The sequence below is a fragment of the Aricia agestis genome, chromosome 3, assembly GCF_905147365.1.
Source record: "Aricia agestis chromosome 3, ilAriAges1.1, whole genome shotgun sequence".
Taxonomy (NCBI): domain Eukaryota; kingdom Metazoa; phylum Arthropoda; class Insecta; order Lepidoptera; family Lycaenidae; genus Aricia; species Aricia agestis.
In genome coordinates, this window is record NC_056408.1 from 6,903,276 (window position 1) to 6,923,139 (window position 19,864).

The 19,864-nt window shown below is 38.0% G+C and overlaps 2 protein-coding genes across 2 annotated transcripts; both read right to left on the minus strand.

The window, feature by feature from the left end:
- Window positions 1-223: 223 nt before the first annotated feature.
- LOC121725550 lies at window positions 224-1,599 on the minus strand. The gene has a single exon (XM_042112558.1). The coding sequence runs from the start codon at window positions 1,499-1,501 to the stop codon at window positions 536-538; it is 966 nt and encodes a 321-aa protein (XP_041968492.1). The 5' UTR covers window positions 1,502-1,599; the 3' UTR covers window positions 224-535.
- A 936-nt stretch (window positions 1,600-2,535) lies between these two features.
- Window positions 2,536-5,962, minus strand: LOC121740416. The gene is made up of 4 exons (XM_042133104.1): window positions 5,935-5,962; window positions 5,552-5,667; window positions 2,915-4,120; window positions 2,536-2,604 (listed from the first exon to the last, which is right to left on the minus strand). The coding sequence occupies exons 1-4, from the start codon at window positions 5,960-5,962 to the stop codon at window positions 2,536-2,538; spliced, it is 1,419 nt and encodes a 472-aa protein (XP_041989038.1).
- Window positions 5,963-19,864: the final 13,902 nt, after the last annotated feature.

Sequence of the window (19,864 nt, forward strand, 5' to 3'; positions counted from 1 at the left end):
TTTTTTTATTACTGTCCATGTTTTACAGTCGCAATAATTAATCAACCGCCAAAAAAATAAATAACTGCTCAATATTTTTTGTAACTGATCATAATAACATCTCAAATATTTAAATAACTGCTCAAAAAATAGTTCCCATATTATAATAAACGTAATTATCCTAAAACGTATTGTTGCCGCCAGTGATAAGCAGCAACGATTAGGTGCGAAGAAAGTTAGTTTCGACTGATTTTCTACTGCAGAGATAGTAATTTTTGGGAGAGAGAAATAATACGTCTAGCCTCAGTGATAGAAATTTAGCGTATATTCAAATTTTACAAATGTCAAGGATAACGGGAAATTTGGGGAACAATTAGCCAATCAGCGACCTTGACGTACGCGCGTAAATTTTAACGTTCCCGAATCGATCAGCTGATTGGCGTAGGTATATTAACGTTTTTACCTACTAGCCGTCTTTACTCTATGACACGCACAGATTATAATACCCAACATGCCCGCGGCCTTGAAAGCAGTAGCTTACAACGTCTTCTGCAGTCTAAGTCTCTCGCCATGAGTGTTCGTTGTCCACCAGTGGACATATCTTGGTATAAGCTCGCCTCAGGACTCCCGACGACGTTCTGATGTCGGCTACTCTGGCAATACCATCGCTGCCGTTAATCGTTCTCACGACACGACCGAGCTGCCACTTCAGCGGGGGTAGAGAAGAGTCCTTGATCAGAACCAGCTGGTCCGGTGATAGTTCCGCCGAATTCTGCCTCCATTTGGTCCTGGTCTGCAGCTCCGAAACATATTCTTTGGCCCAACGCGTCCAGAAATGTTGCCGTAGTTGTTCAACCCTTTGATATCGGGTCAACCGATGTATCGGTTCCTGCGTCAGGTCCTCCTCGCATACTGGCGCTGTGAGAGGTCGGCCGATGAGGAAGTGTCCAGGGCTGAGTGGAGAGTAGTCTGCTGGATCCGACGACAGGGGTGCCAGCGGCCGTGAGTTCAGTACCGCTTCAATTTGGGTCAGTACTGTGGTAAGCTCCTCGAAGGTCAGGTGGGCACCACCAACCACTCGCCGCAGGTGGTACTTGCACGATTTCACCCCCGCTTCCCACAAGCCACCAAAATGAGGGGAATATGGAGGTATAAAAGAAAACTCGATATTTTGACTTCTAGCGTAATCAACAATGTCTTTGCTACATGAAGATAAAAACTGAGCGAAATCATTACAAAGACCTACGAAATTGCGTCCATTGTCAGAAAAAATTTGACATGGTTTTCCACGTCGGGAAATAAACCGCTTGAGAGCGAGTAGATATGCGTCAGTGGATAGGTCGCTGACAAGCTCCAAGTGTATAGCTCGTGTAGTAAAACAAATAAATAAACAGATGTATGATTTTATTAATTTTGCGCCCCTACCTTTGCGGCTTAAAACGAACACTGGCCCTGAGTAATCAGCTCCGCTACGATCAAAAGGGTAGCTAGGTGTAAGGCGTTCCCTAGGTAGGTTGCCCATAAGGGGGCTTAGCGTCTTACCTCTAACTCGCGTGCAGACAACACACTGATGAGTCACCTTCCTAGCTAAATTCCTGCCGGATATAGGCCACCACTTCTCGCGCAAGTGGTATAACAGAGCCTGTTGGCCGCAGTGTAAATATTGCTTGTGTTCGTATATGAACAATAAACGTGTAAAATTGTGTTTAGAACACAGCAATATGGGATGTTTTTTATTAAAATTAAATTCGACAGAATTATTTATTCTGCCGCCTACGCGAATTAAATCATTTTCATCCAAAAATAAATTTAAACTAGCTAGTCGACTTGACTTTATACATTTACCATTTTTGAGTAAATCATATTCCTGTGGAAATGACATTTTTTGCGCCCATTTAGCTAATAATAGTACGGCACGTCTCACTTCATCTATACCTAACGCACCCGTCAGCTGATTTGCCTTGTTGCACGGCCGACAGTTGTGAGTAAAGCGTAGAATATAGGCGGCGGAACGACTCATACGATTAAACTGCGAAAATTTACTAAACGGAAATAAAGTTTCATCTGTATAATTATTGTTATCAACTTTACATGACAGTGAGTGCAAGGTATTTGATTTTAGTTCCGGTAAATCATTAAAAGTGTCACTCATATTGGAATTAAATTGTGCATTACAATCAAAATTAAGGTTTCTCAAGAACATAGGGCCTTCCCACCATACATTAGAGGAAACCAAATTTTCAAGGCTGACCCCGCGGCTTACCAGATCGCTCGGATTATCCTTGCCGCTGACGTGTTGCCAGGAAAACTTTCCTGTCAGGTCGTGAATTTCAGCGACACGATTCTGAACAAATGTTTTGAGTAAGTTAGGAGACATGCGTAGCCAGCCTAAAACAATTGTTGAAGCGGTCCAAAAGGTGACGTTATCGAACTTACGAGTAAGCGAACTATTAATTTTATCGTATAGCCTAGCACCCAGCACCGCGCCGCACAGTTCTAGCCTAGGTATGCTGACAGGCTTTAATGGGGCAACCTTTCCTTTGGAAAATAATAACCTCACTTGTACGTTATCTCCACGTATAGAACGTACGTATGCGCAGGCGCCATATGCAGTTTGTGAGGCATCTGTGAATATGTGTAACTCATTACGAGTTGAGTTGCACTGAAAAACATGTCGCGGGATCTTAATTGCGGAAAGATAAGACAAATCGATAACAAACCGGTTCCATGTTTTTATTACGTCAGTAGGAAGGGGATCGTCCCATTGTAACTTTAGCAACCACAGTTTTTGTAACAGAACCTTACCGATAATAACAGACGGACTCAATAGACCTAACGGATCGAATATTTGGGAAACTGTAGACAAAATTGTGCGCTTTGTGATTGAAGTGTCGGATGGCTGGAACTGTGTGTTAAAATTAAGCTCATCGCTCACGTTACACCAACCCAAGCCTAATGTTTTCCTTTGAATGTTATCAGTAAAGTTAAAGTCACGAAACGTGTTTTGCGTATTGTCGTTATTATTATTTAGAGACGCAAGACCTGCATCTTCATCGAGTTCAAAGTTGAAAACCCATTTTCTTAATGGAAAGCAGCCGGAACTTAATGTATCAGCAGTGTCTTTACAAATTTTTAAAAGATCGACCTTAACCTCACCGGAAGTTAGAAGGTCATCCACGTACATGTCATTATTTATGACCCTTCTGACCTCAGGGTCAGAACATTCGGTAGCTAGTTGCTTTAGACAGCGCACACTGAGAAAAGGTGCGGATGCCGTACCATACGTGACCGTATTTAAGCAATAAACATCTAGTGGCTTCGATGTATCCTCGCGCCATATGATTAGCTGCAAATCCCGCTGAGAGGGCGCCACTAGCACTTGCCGGTACATTTTAGCACAATCGGCCTTTGCCGTAAACCTAAACTGTCTAAATCTTAATAAAATACCTAACAGATCTCCCTGAATAGGCGGCCCGACGCGCTGAATGTCGTTAAAAGAAATTCCGTTGCAAGTAGCAGCGCTAGCATCAAACACAACACGAAGTTTAGTCGTTGTACTGTGCTCGCGAAATACTCCGTGATGTGGCAAAAAATAATTAAGGTTCGAGTAGGTATCGACCTTGGTCATGTGACCTAGGTCAACATATTCTCGCATAAAATCAACGTATAGTTGTTTGTAACTAGAAGGTGCGCGAGATAGCCGCTTCTCTAATGCTAAGAAACGGCGTTTAGCTTGGGAATAAGATTCACCTAAAACCTCGGCTGAGTTTTTGAGTGGAATGTGAACCACAAATCTACCATGATTTTCGCGTGTAGTATTTGTAACGAAACTTTGTTCACAGGCCAGCTCGTCCTCCGTATGCGAATTTCGAGGCAAAGTTAACTCTTCGAGTTCCCAGAACTTACGTAATTGATCGTCTATAGTGGATGGACTGAGCTCAGTACTAACGTTACATTGGACATGTCCCCTGCGCACAATGCTAGAATCTATTGGACCCGAAATTATCCAACCTAGCTTAGTGTTTTGTAAAAACGGACCGCTCGGTAGACGCATCTTGCCATCGATAAGCAAGTCCCAAAAATGATCCGCTCCTATCAAAACATCAATTTTTTGTGACCCTAAAAACTGCGTATTTGCCAGCTGAACGTTATCAGGAATTTGAAAGCGTTTACAAGAATTATGCACCTAAACAGCTGGCAATGTAGGTGTTATTTCGTTTAAAACGTAACATTGAATTTGTTTTGAGTAGGCACTCACGCGAGACTTAATTTTTACATTACAAGAATGCGAAGAATGCGATACGACATTGCCTACTCCGCGTATTTCTTGAATGGACTGTATAATCTCGATATCTAATTTTTTACAAAATGAATTTGTTATAAAACTGCTTTGGCTACCACTGTCGAGTAACGCGCATGCTAAATGATAAATATTGTATCTATCGGGGATCTCGACCATAGCAGTAGATAACAAAACGGGTTGCACATTAATGCAGTGCGAATCTATTATGTGCGTGTCTGTGTGAACGTTATTTGCCTGAATGAGGTTCGCCTTATCACATTTACACTGTACAGGGATGCGCGATGCGCTTGCACTTGAAATCGACGATTCAGTCGACGGGCTCTTCGCAACAAAGCTCGATGTGTTATCGGAATCGTTAAAATGTAATAGCGAATTATGTTTCAAGTTACATTTCTTACAAGACCCGAATACGCAAGTGTTAACGGAGTGCCCGGCGCGCAAACAGTTGTTACATAGGCTGTGTTCTTGGACAACTTTAAGTTTCGATTTTAAATCCATCGCGATAAATTGAGTACAAGTGTAAAGTGGATGATTACCTTTGCATACAACACAAATAGGCTTGCGAACAGTGCGACCGGCTGACTTATTAGTTGAAACATTATTACAGTGTGAAACATTACTTCTTACTGTTATATTTGGTTTTCTATTAAAATCGGTGCTAGGGCTATCTTTGCTATGCGATAAAATTAAAGTTTCTAGTAAGTCAGCCCTATTTTTCAGAAATTGAATTAAATGTTCAATCTTTAAAACTAATTTGGAGTTACGGTCAGACAAAAGAGAACCTTTGTGCTCCTCCCAGTGCCTCTCAGTAATTTTATCTAACTTTGAGGTGATGATATGGATTACTAGTGTGTCCCATGAGTCTGTAGCTTCACCTAGGGTTTTAAGAGCGCGTAAATTATTAATTATGGTGTCTATAAGCTTCCTAATTAGTGAAGGTGACTCTTTAGACAGTGGTTGTATAGAAAATAGTGCCTTGACATGACTCTGAACTAAAAGCCTAGTGTTATCATATCTGTTCAACATCAGTTCCCACGCAACAGAATAGTTTGAGGCTGAAATTTCAATGGAATTAATCACCATCTCTGCGCTTCCTTTAAGAGAGGATTTAAGGTAATGGAATTTTTGTATATTACTTATATCCTGTGAATTATGTATCAAAGACAAATAAGTATCCCTGTACTCTAGCCAGTGCTCATATAAGCCATCAAATGTAGGTAAAGTGATAACCGGTAATTTAACGGAGGATTGTGTAGTGCTATTGCATACCTTGAAGCTATCCGCGGCCTCTCCATCGACACAGAGAGATTCTGCATGTGACAGAGTGCTGTAGTAACTGTCTTCAAACAGCTGACGCTGATTTAGTTGATCATCAATGTCACAGTCTGGAACAGTATTTTCAAGTTGTGTTTGAATATCACAGAATTCATTAAATAATGTATGGACACCGGTTATTCTTAGTTTTAAATCTATTTTAGATTCTCTAGTTAAAGGCGTTTTAATAGTGTCAATATAATTTGAAAATTTAGTTAATCTGCCTTTGAGAATTCCGCGTTTTTTAATTAGATCTCGCATGATCTGCGCAGTCTTATCATCATGAACGTTTTTATAGGGTGATTTGTCGCGGGTCTGGCTAGACTGACTAGACCGACCTTCCATATCCCTGTCCATCAATGGCATAATAGTGGCTTATGTGAATAAAGGGGTACTCACGTGAAGTAGTCGCCACAGGGGCAGTCAGCTGGTACTCTACCTGAGATGCTCTGGTCTCCGTTGTAGTCCGAAGGTCGCTGCTCGGATTTGATGCCCAAATCTTTTGACTAATTTGGCTCTGAAGGTCCAGTATGTTGCCGCCAGTGATAAGCAGCAACGATTAGGTGCGAAGAAAGTTAGTTTCGACTGATTTTCTACTGCAGAGATAGTAATTTTTGGGAGAGAGAAATAATACGTCTAGCCTCAGTGATAGAAATTTAGCGTATATTCAAATTTTACAAATGTCAAGGATAACGGGAAATTTGGGGAACAATTAGCCAATCAGCGACCTTGACGTACGCGCGTAAATTTTAACGTTCCCGAATCGATCAGCTGATTGGCGTAGGTATATTAACGTTTTTACCTACTAGCCGTCTTTACTCTATGACACGCACAGATTATAATACCCAACACGTATATAAACTACATAATAGAACAAAAGTTCTGATAAAAATTTAATAGTATAATGCCCTGTTTCTGAAGTTACCAGTTATACTTTCATTAGCTATTATACAATAAAGTTATGTATAGGATAAACGTTGGTTATCTGTCACTGCGTTTCTGAATACGCAACGAACCGTTCACTATCAAATAGATAAGCAGTACCATAATTTGCCGTTAGATGGGTCTTTTAAAATTTGCTATTTTTAAATTAGGATTATTACTTACTAGTTTTATTTACGAATACGAATATTTACGAATAAGCGAATACTACAAATATTTTATTTAGGGGTAAGTAAATAATTAAATAAGCATTGTTTTAGTTATAAATTAATGAAATTGGCTATTTAAATTCGATATTCAATTTTCATGAGATGCACACTGAATAAAAATGCTGCAATTTGCAAAATTTGCAAATCATTTACTTACCTCGAGTACATATTATGTAGTTTTCATACAACCACAGTCCACATCACAGAACACAATAATAGTTCTAACGGAGAACCAAATCAACATCTGTTAGTACTTTGTAAAGACAAGACTGCCTGCTCTTTCATTTTGTTAGTTTAGATGCTTTGTTTAGGCCAAACAATATACTTTTTTGGGTCTTACCACTTGCGAATCGCGTCAGCAAAAATGACACTACCGAATTTAATAAAAAAAAAAACTCGAGTATCTACTTGTTAAAAGAAAGAAAAATAAAATATACCTTTGTTTAAGTACTTTTGAACTATTTTTTACGGTTATCTATACTAATATTATAATTCTGCAAAGATTGTTAGTTTGTTTGTTTGTTTGTTTGTTTGAGCGCGCTAATCTCAGGTATTACTGGTCCGATTTGAAAAATTCTTTCAGTGTTAGATAGCCCATTTATTGAGGAAGGCTATAGGCTATATTCTATCACGCTAAAACTAATAGAAACGAAGAAATAGAGGAAAATGTGGAAAAAACGGGGGGAAATTATTTGAAAGGGCTTATTTGAACGCGCTAATCTCAGGAACTACTGGTCCGATTTGAAAAATTCTTTCAGTGTTAGATAGCCCATTGATTGAGGAAGGCTATAGGCTATATTTTATCACGCTAAGGCTAATAAGAGCGAAGAAATAGTGGAAAATGTGGAAAAAACGGGGGAAATTATATAAAAGGGCTTATTTGAACGCGCTAATCTCAGGAACTACTGATCCGATTTTAAAAAATCTTTCAGTGTTAGATAGCCCATTTGTTGAGGAGGGTTATAGGCTATACTTTATCACGCTAAAACTAATAAAAGCGAAGAAATAGAGGAAAGTGTGGAAAAAACAGGGGGAAATTATTTGTAAGGGCTTATTTGAACGCGCTAATCTCAGGAACTGGTCAGTCTGAACAGGTCTGATTTGAAAAATTCTTTCAGTGTTAGATAGCCTATTCACTGAGAAAGGCCATAGGCTATATTTTATTATTCTACGACTAATAGGAGCGAAGAAATAGAGGAAAATGTGGAAAAAACGGGGGAAATTATATGAAATTGCTTATTATCTTAAGATTCTTAAGAACTACTGGAGCAATTTTTATGTTATTTGGCAAAAATGAAGACTAGACCACGTGAAGGGACATAGGCTATTTTTGCGGAAAAATGTACGGTTGCGTGAAATTCCTAAATTACGCAAGCGAAGCCGCGCGGAACATCTATATATAATAAAATCGTAGGAAATTCAATTCTGGACATTGAATATTTTTGTACAATAAATAATACTTGGGATGTGATCTACTATGCTAACGCGTACGAAGTCGCGGGCAACAGCTAGTAACTTTATAATGTTTAATATTTAAGAGGATTCCACACCGCCATTTTTTCCATACAAACGTTGTCCCCTGTTTCCTCCCTGGATAATGCTAGTAGAGTTATAATTTTTTTCCTGAATATCTACGGCCACTAATACAATGTCCCTATGTTTTCTTTTTTTTCATAATTTAATTATTAAATAAGATATGAACGTTCAAAAACCCAAAAAAATGGCCAGATTTTCCACTGTGTTCAAACGTCCAGAAAACAGATTTGGATAGATTATACAAAAAAAGCAAAACATAGGAACACAGCTCAAGCCTTTTTTTAATCTTTAATGAAAAAAGTACTTAAATCGGTTAAGTTTTGGAGAAGGAATCAGGGGACAACGAATCGTTGATTTTCTGAATTTTCTGCAGTTGTCTCTATCGCGTTCTGCGGTATAGGCTTGAGGTAAGGGAGACAGCTATAGATATTACACGTACTTTTTTTTCATTTCTCTAGCCGCTGTGGTATCCTCTTAACTGTAGATACGTTATTGAAAACGGCCGTAAGTTTCTAGGTAAGTACTCAAATATTAGAAATAAACTCCAATACTTTCAAATCAGACTCTGATGAGCTGCTCGTATTCATGATGTTAATTTTAATATTTTAACTGTTTTAAATTTTATTTTCTTGAAGCAAAACGTCAAATAAAGTTATGAAATCGATAAACGGCACACATTGGCCAGTTAAGTTAACCTGCGCTTAAACGGAGTTTATCTCACATTGCGATGTTCAGAAACGCACTTTCTTAGTTTATCGAACCAATAGCGCTAACGAATAGATAAACTGCCGCTAAAAGTTCCTCAGAAACCGGGCATAATTCAGCTACTCCACAGAATTCACATTTGTACAAGCTACTGTAATTTAACTAAGTTTCTATTAAACACATTAACTTATAAGTAGGGAATTATATTGTAAAAGAAACACAAGCACGAATATTTGTTCGTAATTTATTTATTTGACAACTATGAACTACTTTGCTACATATCCACCAATAGGAGGGTGAATTTGTGTACGAATTCGGACATCTACCGGTCCATAGCATTTGTATGACTCGAGCGATCTTTACACGAAATATTTCGAGTGTGAAGTTTTGAGAATACACAAACTATTAGCAACAAATTATATCGTGCAGGAAACCGGTCTCGAACGCTTCAACTCCCAAGCGGCCACATGTGGTGTACGAATTGGGACATCTGTAACCGGTCCCACCGTTCGACTCGAGACACCGTTCGGCCCCAGGTGCGCGTGGTCTATGGTGGTTGCATACTAAGGTATCTATGACTATCTCGATGGCAGCCGCAGCCTGGCCGCTGCGGCTCGGCCGCCTATTATCGAAGCAACTTACTTCTCAGAAGTAATGTCAAATGTGTGCCTTACGCTCTGGAGTTAAGGTTGAATTTGTTATGTTCAATTTTGGTGACATTGGTGACCCTGTCGTGGTAATGATGATGATGATGATGATGAATGTAATTTGCATAGTAGCATATGCTTACAGTTCTTAAAACAGCGCCGAAACCCCCAAACTTGTATCTATAAGGAATCCGGAGTTCTCTTAGTATCTTCGGAACCATAGTATACCTCGTTGCGAAATCTTGCGTTTTGGTAGCATATACTTAGGATGCTTCACATAAAACCAAAATCACCATATGTTTCCATATAAATTTCGAGGAGTTCCCTCGATTACTCATGGATCCCATCATCAGATCACCACTTTTGTGAACATGGTACCAAATTGGAGTGAAACCTAATACAACAAAACAAACATTTCTAAAATCGGTTCACAAACGGCGGAGTAATCGTTAAGAAGTCGGTTAAAAATTACTTTATATCTCTAGATATAAATAAATTGTAAATAGCCTGGCACGTTCCTCGATGCATTGGTGCATGTGCCTTTTATGAGTAGGAATTAATTGTTCTATGATAAAAAATAATACCACGTAGTGGACCACGTATAATAATAATATATGCGATAAAGATTTAACATTGCAAGGTATGTTGGTAAAGGCTTTAACATAAATCAATTTACATTAGCACCTACACAAAATCAACCTTTACTTACTTTTAATTTTACTTATAAAGTTACATAATAAGTACCTAGCATAATACCTTTATTTTATTTAAATTGATAAGGAGCCTTTATGTTATTACATATTTTATATTAAATCTATGAACGCTTCACACCATGTCACTACCCGAAGGACTTGTGTTACGGGTACCAGACAACGGAAATATTATGTTAAATACTTTTATACTGTACATATTATATATTTTAAGAGTTTTATTATAATATGATACACAAATTTAATACACATCCATGATCCAGGAACTTTGAAAACTTTTTGTTCCGTCGGCGGGATTTAAACCCGCGACTCGCGGGTTTTTTTTAAGAAATAAGGGGGCAAACGGGTCACCTGATGGAAAGCAACTCCCGTCGCCCATGGACACTAGCAGCATCAGAAGAGCTGCAGGTGCGTTTCCGGCCTTTTAAGAGGGAATAGGGTAATAGGGTAGGGTAGGGATGGGAAGGGAAGGGAATAGGGGAGGGTAGGAAAGGAAATAGGGTAGGGGATTGGGCCTCCGGTAAACTCACACACTCGGCGAAACACAGCGCAAACGCTGTTTCATGCCAGTTTTCTGTGAGAACGTGGTATTTCTCCGGTCGAGCCGGCCCATTCGTGCCGAAGCATGGCTCTCCCACGTAATACCAACAGCCCACCAACTGAGCCACTGAGGTCGTCAATGAACACATGAATGTGTACTTTTAATATTTCAAAAATCATTCTTACACGCAATTTAATCTATATATTATATAAAACCCAAAGGTGACAGACTGACTGATTGACATAGTGATCTATCAACGCACAGCCCAAACCACTGGACGGATCGGGCTGAAATTTGGCATGTAGGTAGATGTTATGACGTTGGCAAAGTTGCGGTGGGTTGATCGTGCCCGTAACTTTGCCTAAGCGGTGAGTTGAGCACCATGGGGTTTTAGTGGGTAGTTCCTCGGAGAGTCCCACATACCCCGGCCGATGCCCCAATCCGCCGGGGATGCGTAACGCATTTCCCCATGTAAAAAAAAAAAAAAAAAAAAAAAAAAAAAAAAAAAAAAAAAAAAAAAAAAAAAAAGGTAGATGTTATGACGTAGGCATCCGCTAAGAAAGGATTTTGATAAATTCCAACCCCAAGGTTTTCAAATAGGGGAAGAAAATTTGTATATAATAATACTTCTTAACGCGAGCGAAGCCGCGGGCAAAAGCTCGTTTATGACTAAAATTAAGTATACAGTATACAATTTCAGCTAAAATAACACCAATTCAAATATAAAAGCTTAACTAATAGATGATTATAACGGAACAGAAAATTTCCAGCTTATTAAGAGAATCAAATCTAACATTTCGTTTAATAATAAAAGTTAAAAACTTTCTTTATTAAAATCGAATGTCTACACACATGGCGCGAGCTTTCTTTAAAATGTCTTTGTTTCTTTTCTTAGAACAGTATTACAATGAGAAATGGTACACTTATCTATAAAAACCGGAGCGAAGAACTCTTTCATGTTAATTGTTTGGAATTTTATTTTCATTTAATGTCTTCTCTTAATTGAAAGGCAGTAAAAGGTAATGATTAGGTAAATAACCGTTTTATTGAGTAGTTGTATAGTTAGGACTTGATTATTTTTAATGTTATTACAATTACTGTGGTTGATTGGAATCCATAAATTGGTAGCAATACTATTTAATAGAAATATAATACAGTTAACGGGTATCTGTTCACAAATCTAAGTTCAAATATATAATATTATTAAGACCGATTGATGAAACCTCAATTATAAAATTCCGAGAAATTTTTGTTGTATTTTTAGGGTTATTATAGGAATTTCTTTGGGTATCGTTTTCAGATCGTGTAACCAAAGAAATTACGCCACAATATATACGTTTTAATACTACGCGTATTCTAGGTAACGTAACGAAACCATTATTACGGGAATAATACTCCTACGAAGTAAAAAATTAGATTTTAATATTTAACCTTTATAAGTACAGCTACATAATACATATACTTACATATTGTTTTCGTACGCATAAGTGGAACCCATCTGGAAACGTACATTTATGATTTATTTATGATTTAAATAATAAGTATGCAATAATTTACAACAATATTATGTTCTTTTTACTTATTTTCATTTCCGTGCCAAATTTCTTTAAAAAATTCGATTCGAAAAAGAAAAAGAGTTCCGAATCCAATGCGACGTAGTATTGAGATTTTTTTAATAGCTTTTTATTACATTCTACCATACAAAAGCCATAGAAGTATACGTATATTATCTAGGAAGTAACTTAAACTTTTTGCCTAACACTATCCCTAGTATTAGCATAAACCTAATTAGCAGTGTCCCATCTAACCGTTAGCTCTGCTTTATCTAATCCATAACCGTCGCATTATGTACAAATTATTTAACGAGTATATACCCGTTAACTATATACGCATGTTAAAACTAAAATGAGCGTTATGGACGATAAATTGGCATGCAGCCATAGTGCGGTTCAAAAACGGCTGTAATTGGCGTTACCATAATTTAATTCCGCTAACGTAGTGTTTGAGCTGATGCCAGAGAGATTCAATAAAAATTCGCTCGCTACTGAATCATATACCGTCAATTTGTTGTGTACTGAGTAAAGTTTGTATTTAATAGAGGTTTGCGATGATAATGGAAGGAATGGTTCTTTGCTTTGCTGAGATAGATTAGGAAGTTATTCATGTTAAAATTATAAACGCGAAATTGCGTTTATCTGTTACCTCTTCAAGCCGAAACCACTGAATCTTTCAAAATTAATATAAGTAAAACGAATCTTTTAATTACATTGCAAACTGCCGTTGGCTATTCTATTTCAAGGACAAAGGAAAATATCTATAGGACTTAAAGTATCTCCATACCAAATTGTTATTTAGAAAGTTTGATTAGGACAATACAGGCTGATCACCTGATTGGATTGTCTGACAAGTAAGATGATCCATGCGTCGGATGGGCATGTAAAAAGTCGGTCCTGCGCCTGATCTCTCGCCGGTCGTATCGGTCTTCCGTCCCACTGGGTTATGAAAGAAAAGGAATAGAGAGTGCTCTTGTGTACTGCGCACACACTTGGGCACTATAAAATTACTCCTGCGTAGCTGGCCTAGTATCAATGAAACCGGCCACCGTCACCGAAATCGGTGTGGGAGCTATTATTAATATATAATAAATTAAAGGTGTATACTTCGCGGTAGTCTCGTACTGCCGTCATAAGAAAAAAGGCCGCTAAGTGATTTTCGCGATTTTCAGGTTTTGAGTCCACAGAACTAAAGTCCAGTGGACTCAAAACCTGAAAATCGCGAAAATCACTTAGCGGCCTTTTTTCTTATGACGGCAGCGTAGACATCGCTACATATTCGTAGCAACGTCTACAATATCGTAGCTTGCCTACGACATTGTAGATGCTGCTACAAAATATCTTACTCTTAGGTCTTACTACACAATAAGATTATTTAAACACCTGCTAAACAGTTGATTAGAAAAAAATTCAGTGTAAAATAGTCTCAAAACAATTGTTCAATAGATGTTTAAATCTTTTGTGGTAAGACCGTATGTAGTTAGCGTAGTCTAATAATATATCAAATTCTCTTGTCCCAGTGTTTGTGTGCGAACTCCTTTAAAATGGCTAAACCGATTTAAATGAAAAGTATGTACATTCCTGAGAGTACGTTTTTATCTTCTAGAAACAATTTATATGGCAAAACAACGTTTTCCGCGTTAACTAGTTTTTTCCATATTTTTATCGTAGGCAAATAAAACATAGGTAATCACTTTTTCTTAACAGTCTGACCCCATTGCCACAAACCTGATTAAAATATTAAAAATTAAATCGTCCTTTCATTTTTGTTTAAGTTTTCCTCGTATAGTTGGGTTTATAGTCGAGAAAAGCTTTTTATACCCCGTCAGTATCAGCTTCATATAATCACCTCAGTGTTGCGGGTTTGTTATTAAAAATAAATTTTCTTTAACCTATATCAGTAACGCCACTTGCAGTACCGACATACTAAATTTTTTTTGTGAAGTGAATATTTCCGGAATTGTTACCCACAATGTGATGTTAGTAAAAATAGTAATATAGTTATAGTGCTTAGTATTCATGATGAGTTTAAAAGTACATGTTTAAGAAAAAGTGAATTAATTATCCATGGGCGACGGTAGTTGCTTACCATCAGGTGACCCGTTTGCTCGTTTGCCCTCTTATTTAATAAAAAAAATATCCTCAAGTCAGATATCTTTCAACTAAATTTGAAAATAAAACATTTTTAATAATACCTCAAACTTTAAAATATCAAATTTTACTTCAAACGTATCAGAACATTATTTAAATTAATGTGATCCCAGACGGAACTGAACTTTTCGTGATCTATCAATAAAGATTCATTTATTCCGGATCATGCTCAAAACTACTTTCATAAAAGTTTTAACTTTAATTGGCTGTGTGACACTTACACGGAATATGACGAATATTTTAATGAGTCACTTATGTCGATTGAAATGATAATGTTCATTATATTAGTATAATGAATATGTTTATAAAATACATATTTTAATTCTAAATTGTATCTAAGTACTTGTTTGCCTGCAGTTATGTCTTAATGTGCTTCAACCACTGAATTGATTTTGATGAAGTTTGATCTCGGGAAAGAACTATTTTGGAGTTTAAACCAATCACGATGTAAACGTTACCAACGTCTACGTTAATTTTTAACCGACTTCCAAAAAACGATGAGGTTATATGTTAATTAAAAAATTGAATTTTAGTGTTTGTAATCAAATTAATTTTAGTATGAATGCATAAAATATACAATCTTAAATAATAAAAACGTTATAAATCAATAATTAAAAAAAACATACATGGTTGAATTTAGTACACCAATACTCGCGCTACTATGGTATTCCAGCGTTTTTGATGCTAAATATCTATAATTTCAATCGACTATCAGGTTATAGGAGGTACTGAGGTTTTGTCAAATTTATCAAACGAGGATTACCTGGAATGGCAAGTTTCTAGCGAGCTTTACTGAAAAAATATCGCTGAAAAAGTGACCCTGGTCTACCATGGTAGTCCACGCGTGTACTGCAGTGTTAGTCAAGCGGAGAAATTACCAAAAGAAACCTAGCGGCACGTAAAGGCATGATTCGCCTTTTAAGGCTTAAGTTTATTCCATTGCAAGGTGGCTCTTCGACTTAATGCAAAGTTTTAAAAGGCTCATTCAAAACTAAACTTTAATTACTATGTAAGAAGACATTCAATTAAGGATCAATTCAGACCGCGACGCGTAGATGCATTTCTAATTTTGTATGGATTTGGCAGATTTCAATTGCGTGAGACGTCGTGCAAATCTGTCAAATCCATAATTTGGAAATGATGAATTGACCCTAACAGACTTGCCGCACGCAGTATCGGGCTGCCTCTCCGTATTGACTCTTTTGATAAAAGCAGCATTGTAAATTTTATTTCAAAAGATTATTTTTTTATCTCGCTTTTTTTTGGTAAAAAAGTGGGCCCCCTGTGAGTTTCTTACGCCGGTTCTTCTCGCCGGGTTAGTTCCCGAACCGGTGGTAAGCACCGTAGTATCAACATTCTGAAAGCATTTTCTTAAAATCTATTCAGACATAAAACAAATTTTATTTTATTTTATTTATTTCATCGCAACGCCTCATTGCGATATAACCCTGACCTAACCCTTTAGTTAGTATTTAGCAAAAGCCAATGTTACATTGCAGTATTAGAATCGGGGTCCCGAACAATGAACCTACAATATCAATAGCCCATCTCATAAGACGGCGAGACTTCCTCGATCTTGCACAATTCGTTTCTCATTTCCGAGCGCTCGAGCTTAAACATTCGCTCAGAACCTCATCGTAACAGGTGATTTATTTCGCGAACACTTCCCAACGAAAGAAATGAGAATCGGTGTGATTGTTTGGTTGCTTGTAAAGTGCCTGATAGACGTACGAACTTAAAGTACGCGGGTTTTGAGTTCGCGAACTTACTACGAGAATCGCTGACACTGGATTAACATGCCCCCAGGCTCGCGCCTCGTGGCTCGCGGCTCTTTGCTGACACACAGGCGATTAAGATCTCGACGATCTTAAGTTAGCCATAAGTTCGCGTACCTACTTACTCGCACGTCTGTCACCCCCTTCACTATGATAATACTAGGGTGTTAATAATACGAAGAATAGAAGAAAAATAAGAGTGTAGGGAGAACTTTGAATTCTTCGTTATAAATTTGTTGCTCTGTCATATTCTGTGCTCAGCATCAGTTTTAAAGTTCAGGTGAAACAATTGGACAGAAAAACAGAATTAAAATTGATCTAGCTTTGGATAGATTGATTTTTTAAAATGATTCGAAGAAGAATCTAGTATTTTATGTGATTTAAAGCTTTAGTAATTTTAGTTAGTTAATCTTCCTTCGTTATTATTGGAACTAATAATGGAAGGTAAATTAACAGCCACCCACATATCGCTATAAATATAACTTACCCGCTTACACAAAGTTTTTTGTTTGGGTAGTGCGATGGTTATCCATATTAGCCACGTATGAAGCACTATCATGAGTATTATAAATCTAAAATACAACTTAGGGTCCTAATCTATACTTTTAAAATATTATTATAAAGCGAAAGTGTGGTTAATCGTCTGTTATTTGGATGAAATTTTTCATGTAGATACTTTGAAATACAGATTTTACTCCAAAAAATCTGGAACTCAATATATCCGTTCATAAATTTCAGTTTCTTACTATTTACAAAATTAAAGCAATATTTTTAATGGGCATTATTTTTAATAGATAAGTGGATTAATAATAACGTTATGTTACCTACCTACTACTACACTACTTACCTACGATACCTACTCATAAAATATTTATTACTCGATTAATTTACTAACTTACAACTTTTAGTTTTCAGCAACCTGAAACTTCTGAGTCGGTTCTAATTTTCATAAGTTGTTTGAGAACATTTTATTTTAAAATATTCTCATTAAAAGCCAGTTCCTGGAATAGTTTTTTTTTTTTATTAAATAAGGGGGCAAACGAGCAAACGGGTCACCTGATGGTAAGCAACTACCGTCGCCCATGGACACTCGCAACATCAGAAGAGCTGCAGATGCGTTGCCGGCCTTTTAAGAGGGAATACGCTCTTCTCTTGAAGGTTTGCAGGTCGTATCAGTCTGGAAATACTGCTGGTGACAGTTCATTCCAGAGTTTTACAGTGCGCGGCAGAAAGTTACGCGAAAAACGCACTGTGGAAGACTGCCACTCATCAAGGTGATGAGGATGGTATGTTTTTCGCGTGGGACGATAGCGAAAAGTTGCAGGTGGTATCATTCCGAACAATTCCTCAGAGCACTCCCCGTGATACAACCGATAGAGGATGCAGAGTGAAGCTACATCTCGGCGTAATTCCAGGGGGTCCAAGCTGTTTGAAACACATGGCAGTCAACAATTCGAGCAGCCCTTCTTTGGATACGATCCAGAGGGAGCAGTTGGTATTTTAGCGCCCCTGCCCCACAGATGAGAACAATATTCCATATGAGGCCGAACCTGCGCCTTGTAGAGTTGTAGAGTTTTATTTACTTTTAATCTTTTACGAATAAACGAAAAGAAATGGTGCGACTTCTTTTTAGTATCATAATTTCATAATAAGGTTAAGTTATATTACAAGTAGTATACTTAGTTGAAAAAGTGTAACAGAGGTATAGATATTTATTAGTTTTACGGTCAATATGAATTGGGCAAAACTTTTAAAGACCACTCGGCAAAACTGCCTATTATTATCGATGTCCTATACTTTCACGATTGCACGATACGTATGGCACTCGGGGACTGCCGCGGCGCTAAAGCTGTATATCAATAGCTAGTCTACACGCATACGTCTAGTCTTACGCACACAAACACCGTGTCTAAGACTGCCGAACTGAAACGACGTTAGACGATGTGTTTCTTTTTTTTATGAAATAAGGGGGCAAACGAGCAAACGGGTCACCTGATGGAAAGCAACTTCCGTCGCCCATGGACACTCGCAGCATCAGAAGAGCTGCAAGTGCTTGCTTTTAAGGGAATAGGGTAATAGAGGAGGGTAGGGAAGGGAAGGGAATAGGGGAGGGTAGGGAAGGGAAGGGAATAGGGGAGGGTAGGGAAGGGAAGGGAATAGGGGAGGGTAGGGAAGGGAATAGGGGAGGGTAGGGAAGGGAATAGGGTAGGGGATTGGGCCTCCGGTAAACTCACTCACTCGGCGAAACACAGCGCAAGCGCTGTTTCACGCCGGCTTTCTGTGAGAACGTGGTATTTCTCCAGTCGAGCCGGCCCATTCGTGCCGAAGCATGGCTCTTCCACGTATAAAACGTGTTAGGTTTATTTTAGGTCACCGCGCTACGAGCCCGCGATAAAAGCTATGCAATGGCTTAATAATTTCTAAAAGCAACTCTTCAACTGGCAACTATTAAATTGATTGTCTGTGTGATACGCCAAAATACTCCGTAACTCTAAAAATACATTCGAATACAATCCACAGATAATGCATATCCAGAAATCCATTCCGAACGTATACAAATAACGAGCGAGCCTTTGGAGAATGTGGCCGGACTAATTTCATGCTGACTTTGAATGGAAGCGAAAATCAAAGGGGAGTTCAAATGGGGATTTAGAATGAGCTTATAACTTTGCACCGAAAGTTTTAACGTTTATATTTATTCGCACTTCTTAAATAGGCTCTTCTCTTTGTATTGTAAATGTTTTTAGTAAAGTCTCTATCTCTGTTAGTTTCTGTCAGTGTATAAGCACATTGTGTCGATGTTTAATAGAACAAATTAAATTATATCTAAGTATTAGTTTAAGGAGATAAGTAATGCTCGCGTTTGATTTAGGGTAAAGTATGCATTTTTAGAATCTGCATTTTTCATAGAAATAGGATAGATCTACGACAATAGAGAATAGTATAATAAGAAACTTTAGTATTATAAGAAACTTTTTTATCAGTTGAGTAATATAGAGTTGAGTAAGTTCAATGACAGTTACAACAAATCGCCTCCGTGGTCTAGTGGTACAGAGCGCGGCTCTTGACTCGGAGGTCGTGGGTTCGATTCCCGCGTTGGAAACATGTTATTTCCAAGTTTTTTTAGGACAATGCAGGCTGATCACCTGATTGTCTGACAAGTACGATGATCCATGCGTTGGATGGGCATGTAAAAAGTCGGTCCTGCGTCTGATATCTCGCCGGTCGTGTCGGTCTTCCGTCCCACTGGGTTATGAGAGTAAAGGAATAGAGAGTTCTCTTGTGTACAGCGCACACACTTGGACACTATAAAATTACTCCTGCGTAGCTGTCCTGGTTTCAATGAAACTGGCCACCGTCACCGAAACCGGTGTGGGAGCTATTATTATTATTATTATGACAGTTACAACAAACATGGTAAATACCTACACAGTACACTTTCGGCTAATGCATGTAAACATTGGCTAGGTTAGATCCCCACCTTTAAGAATTTTAATTG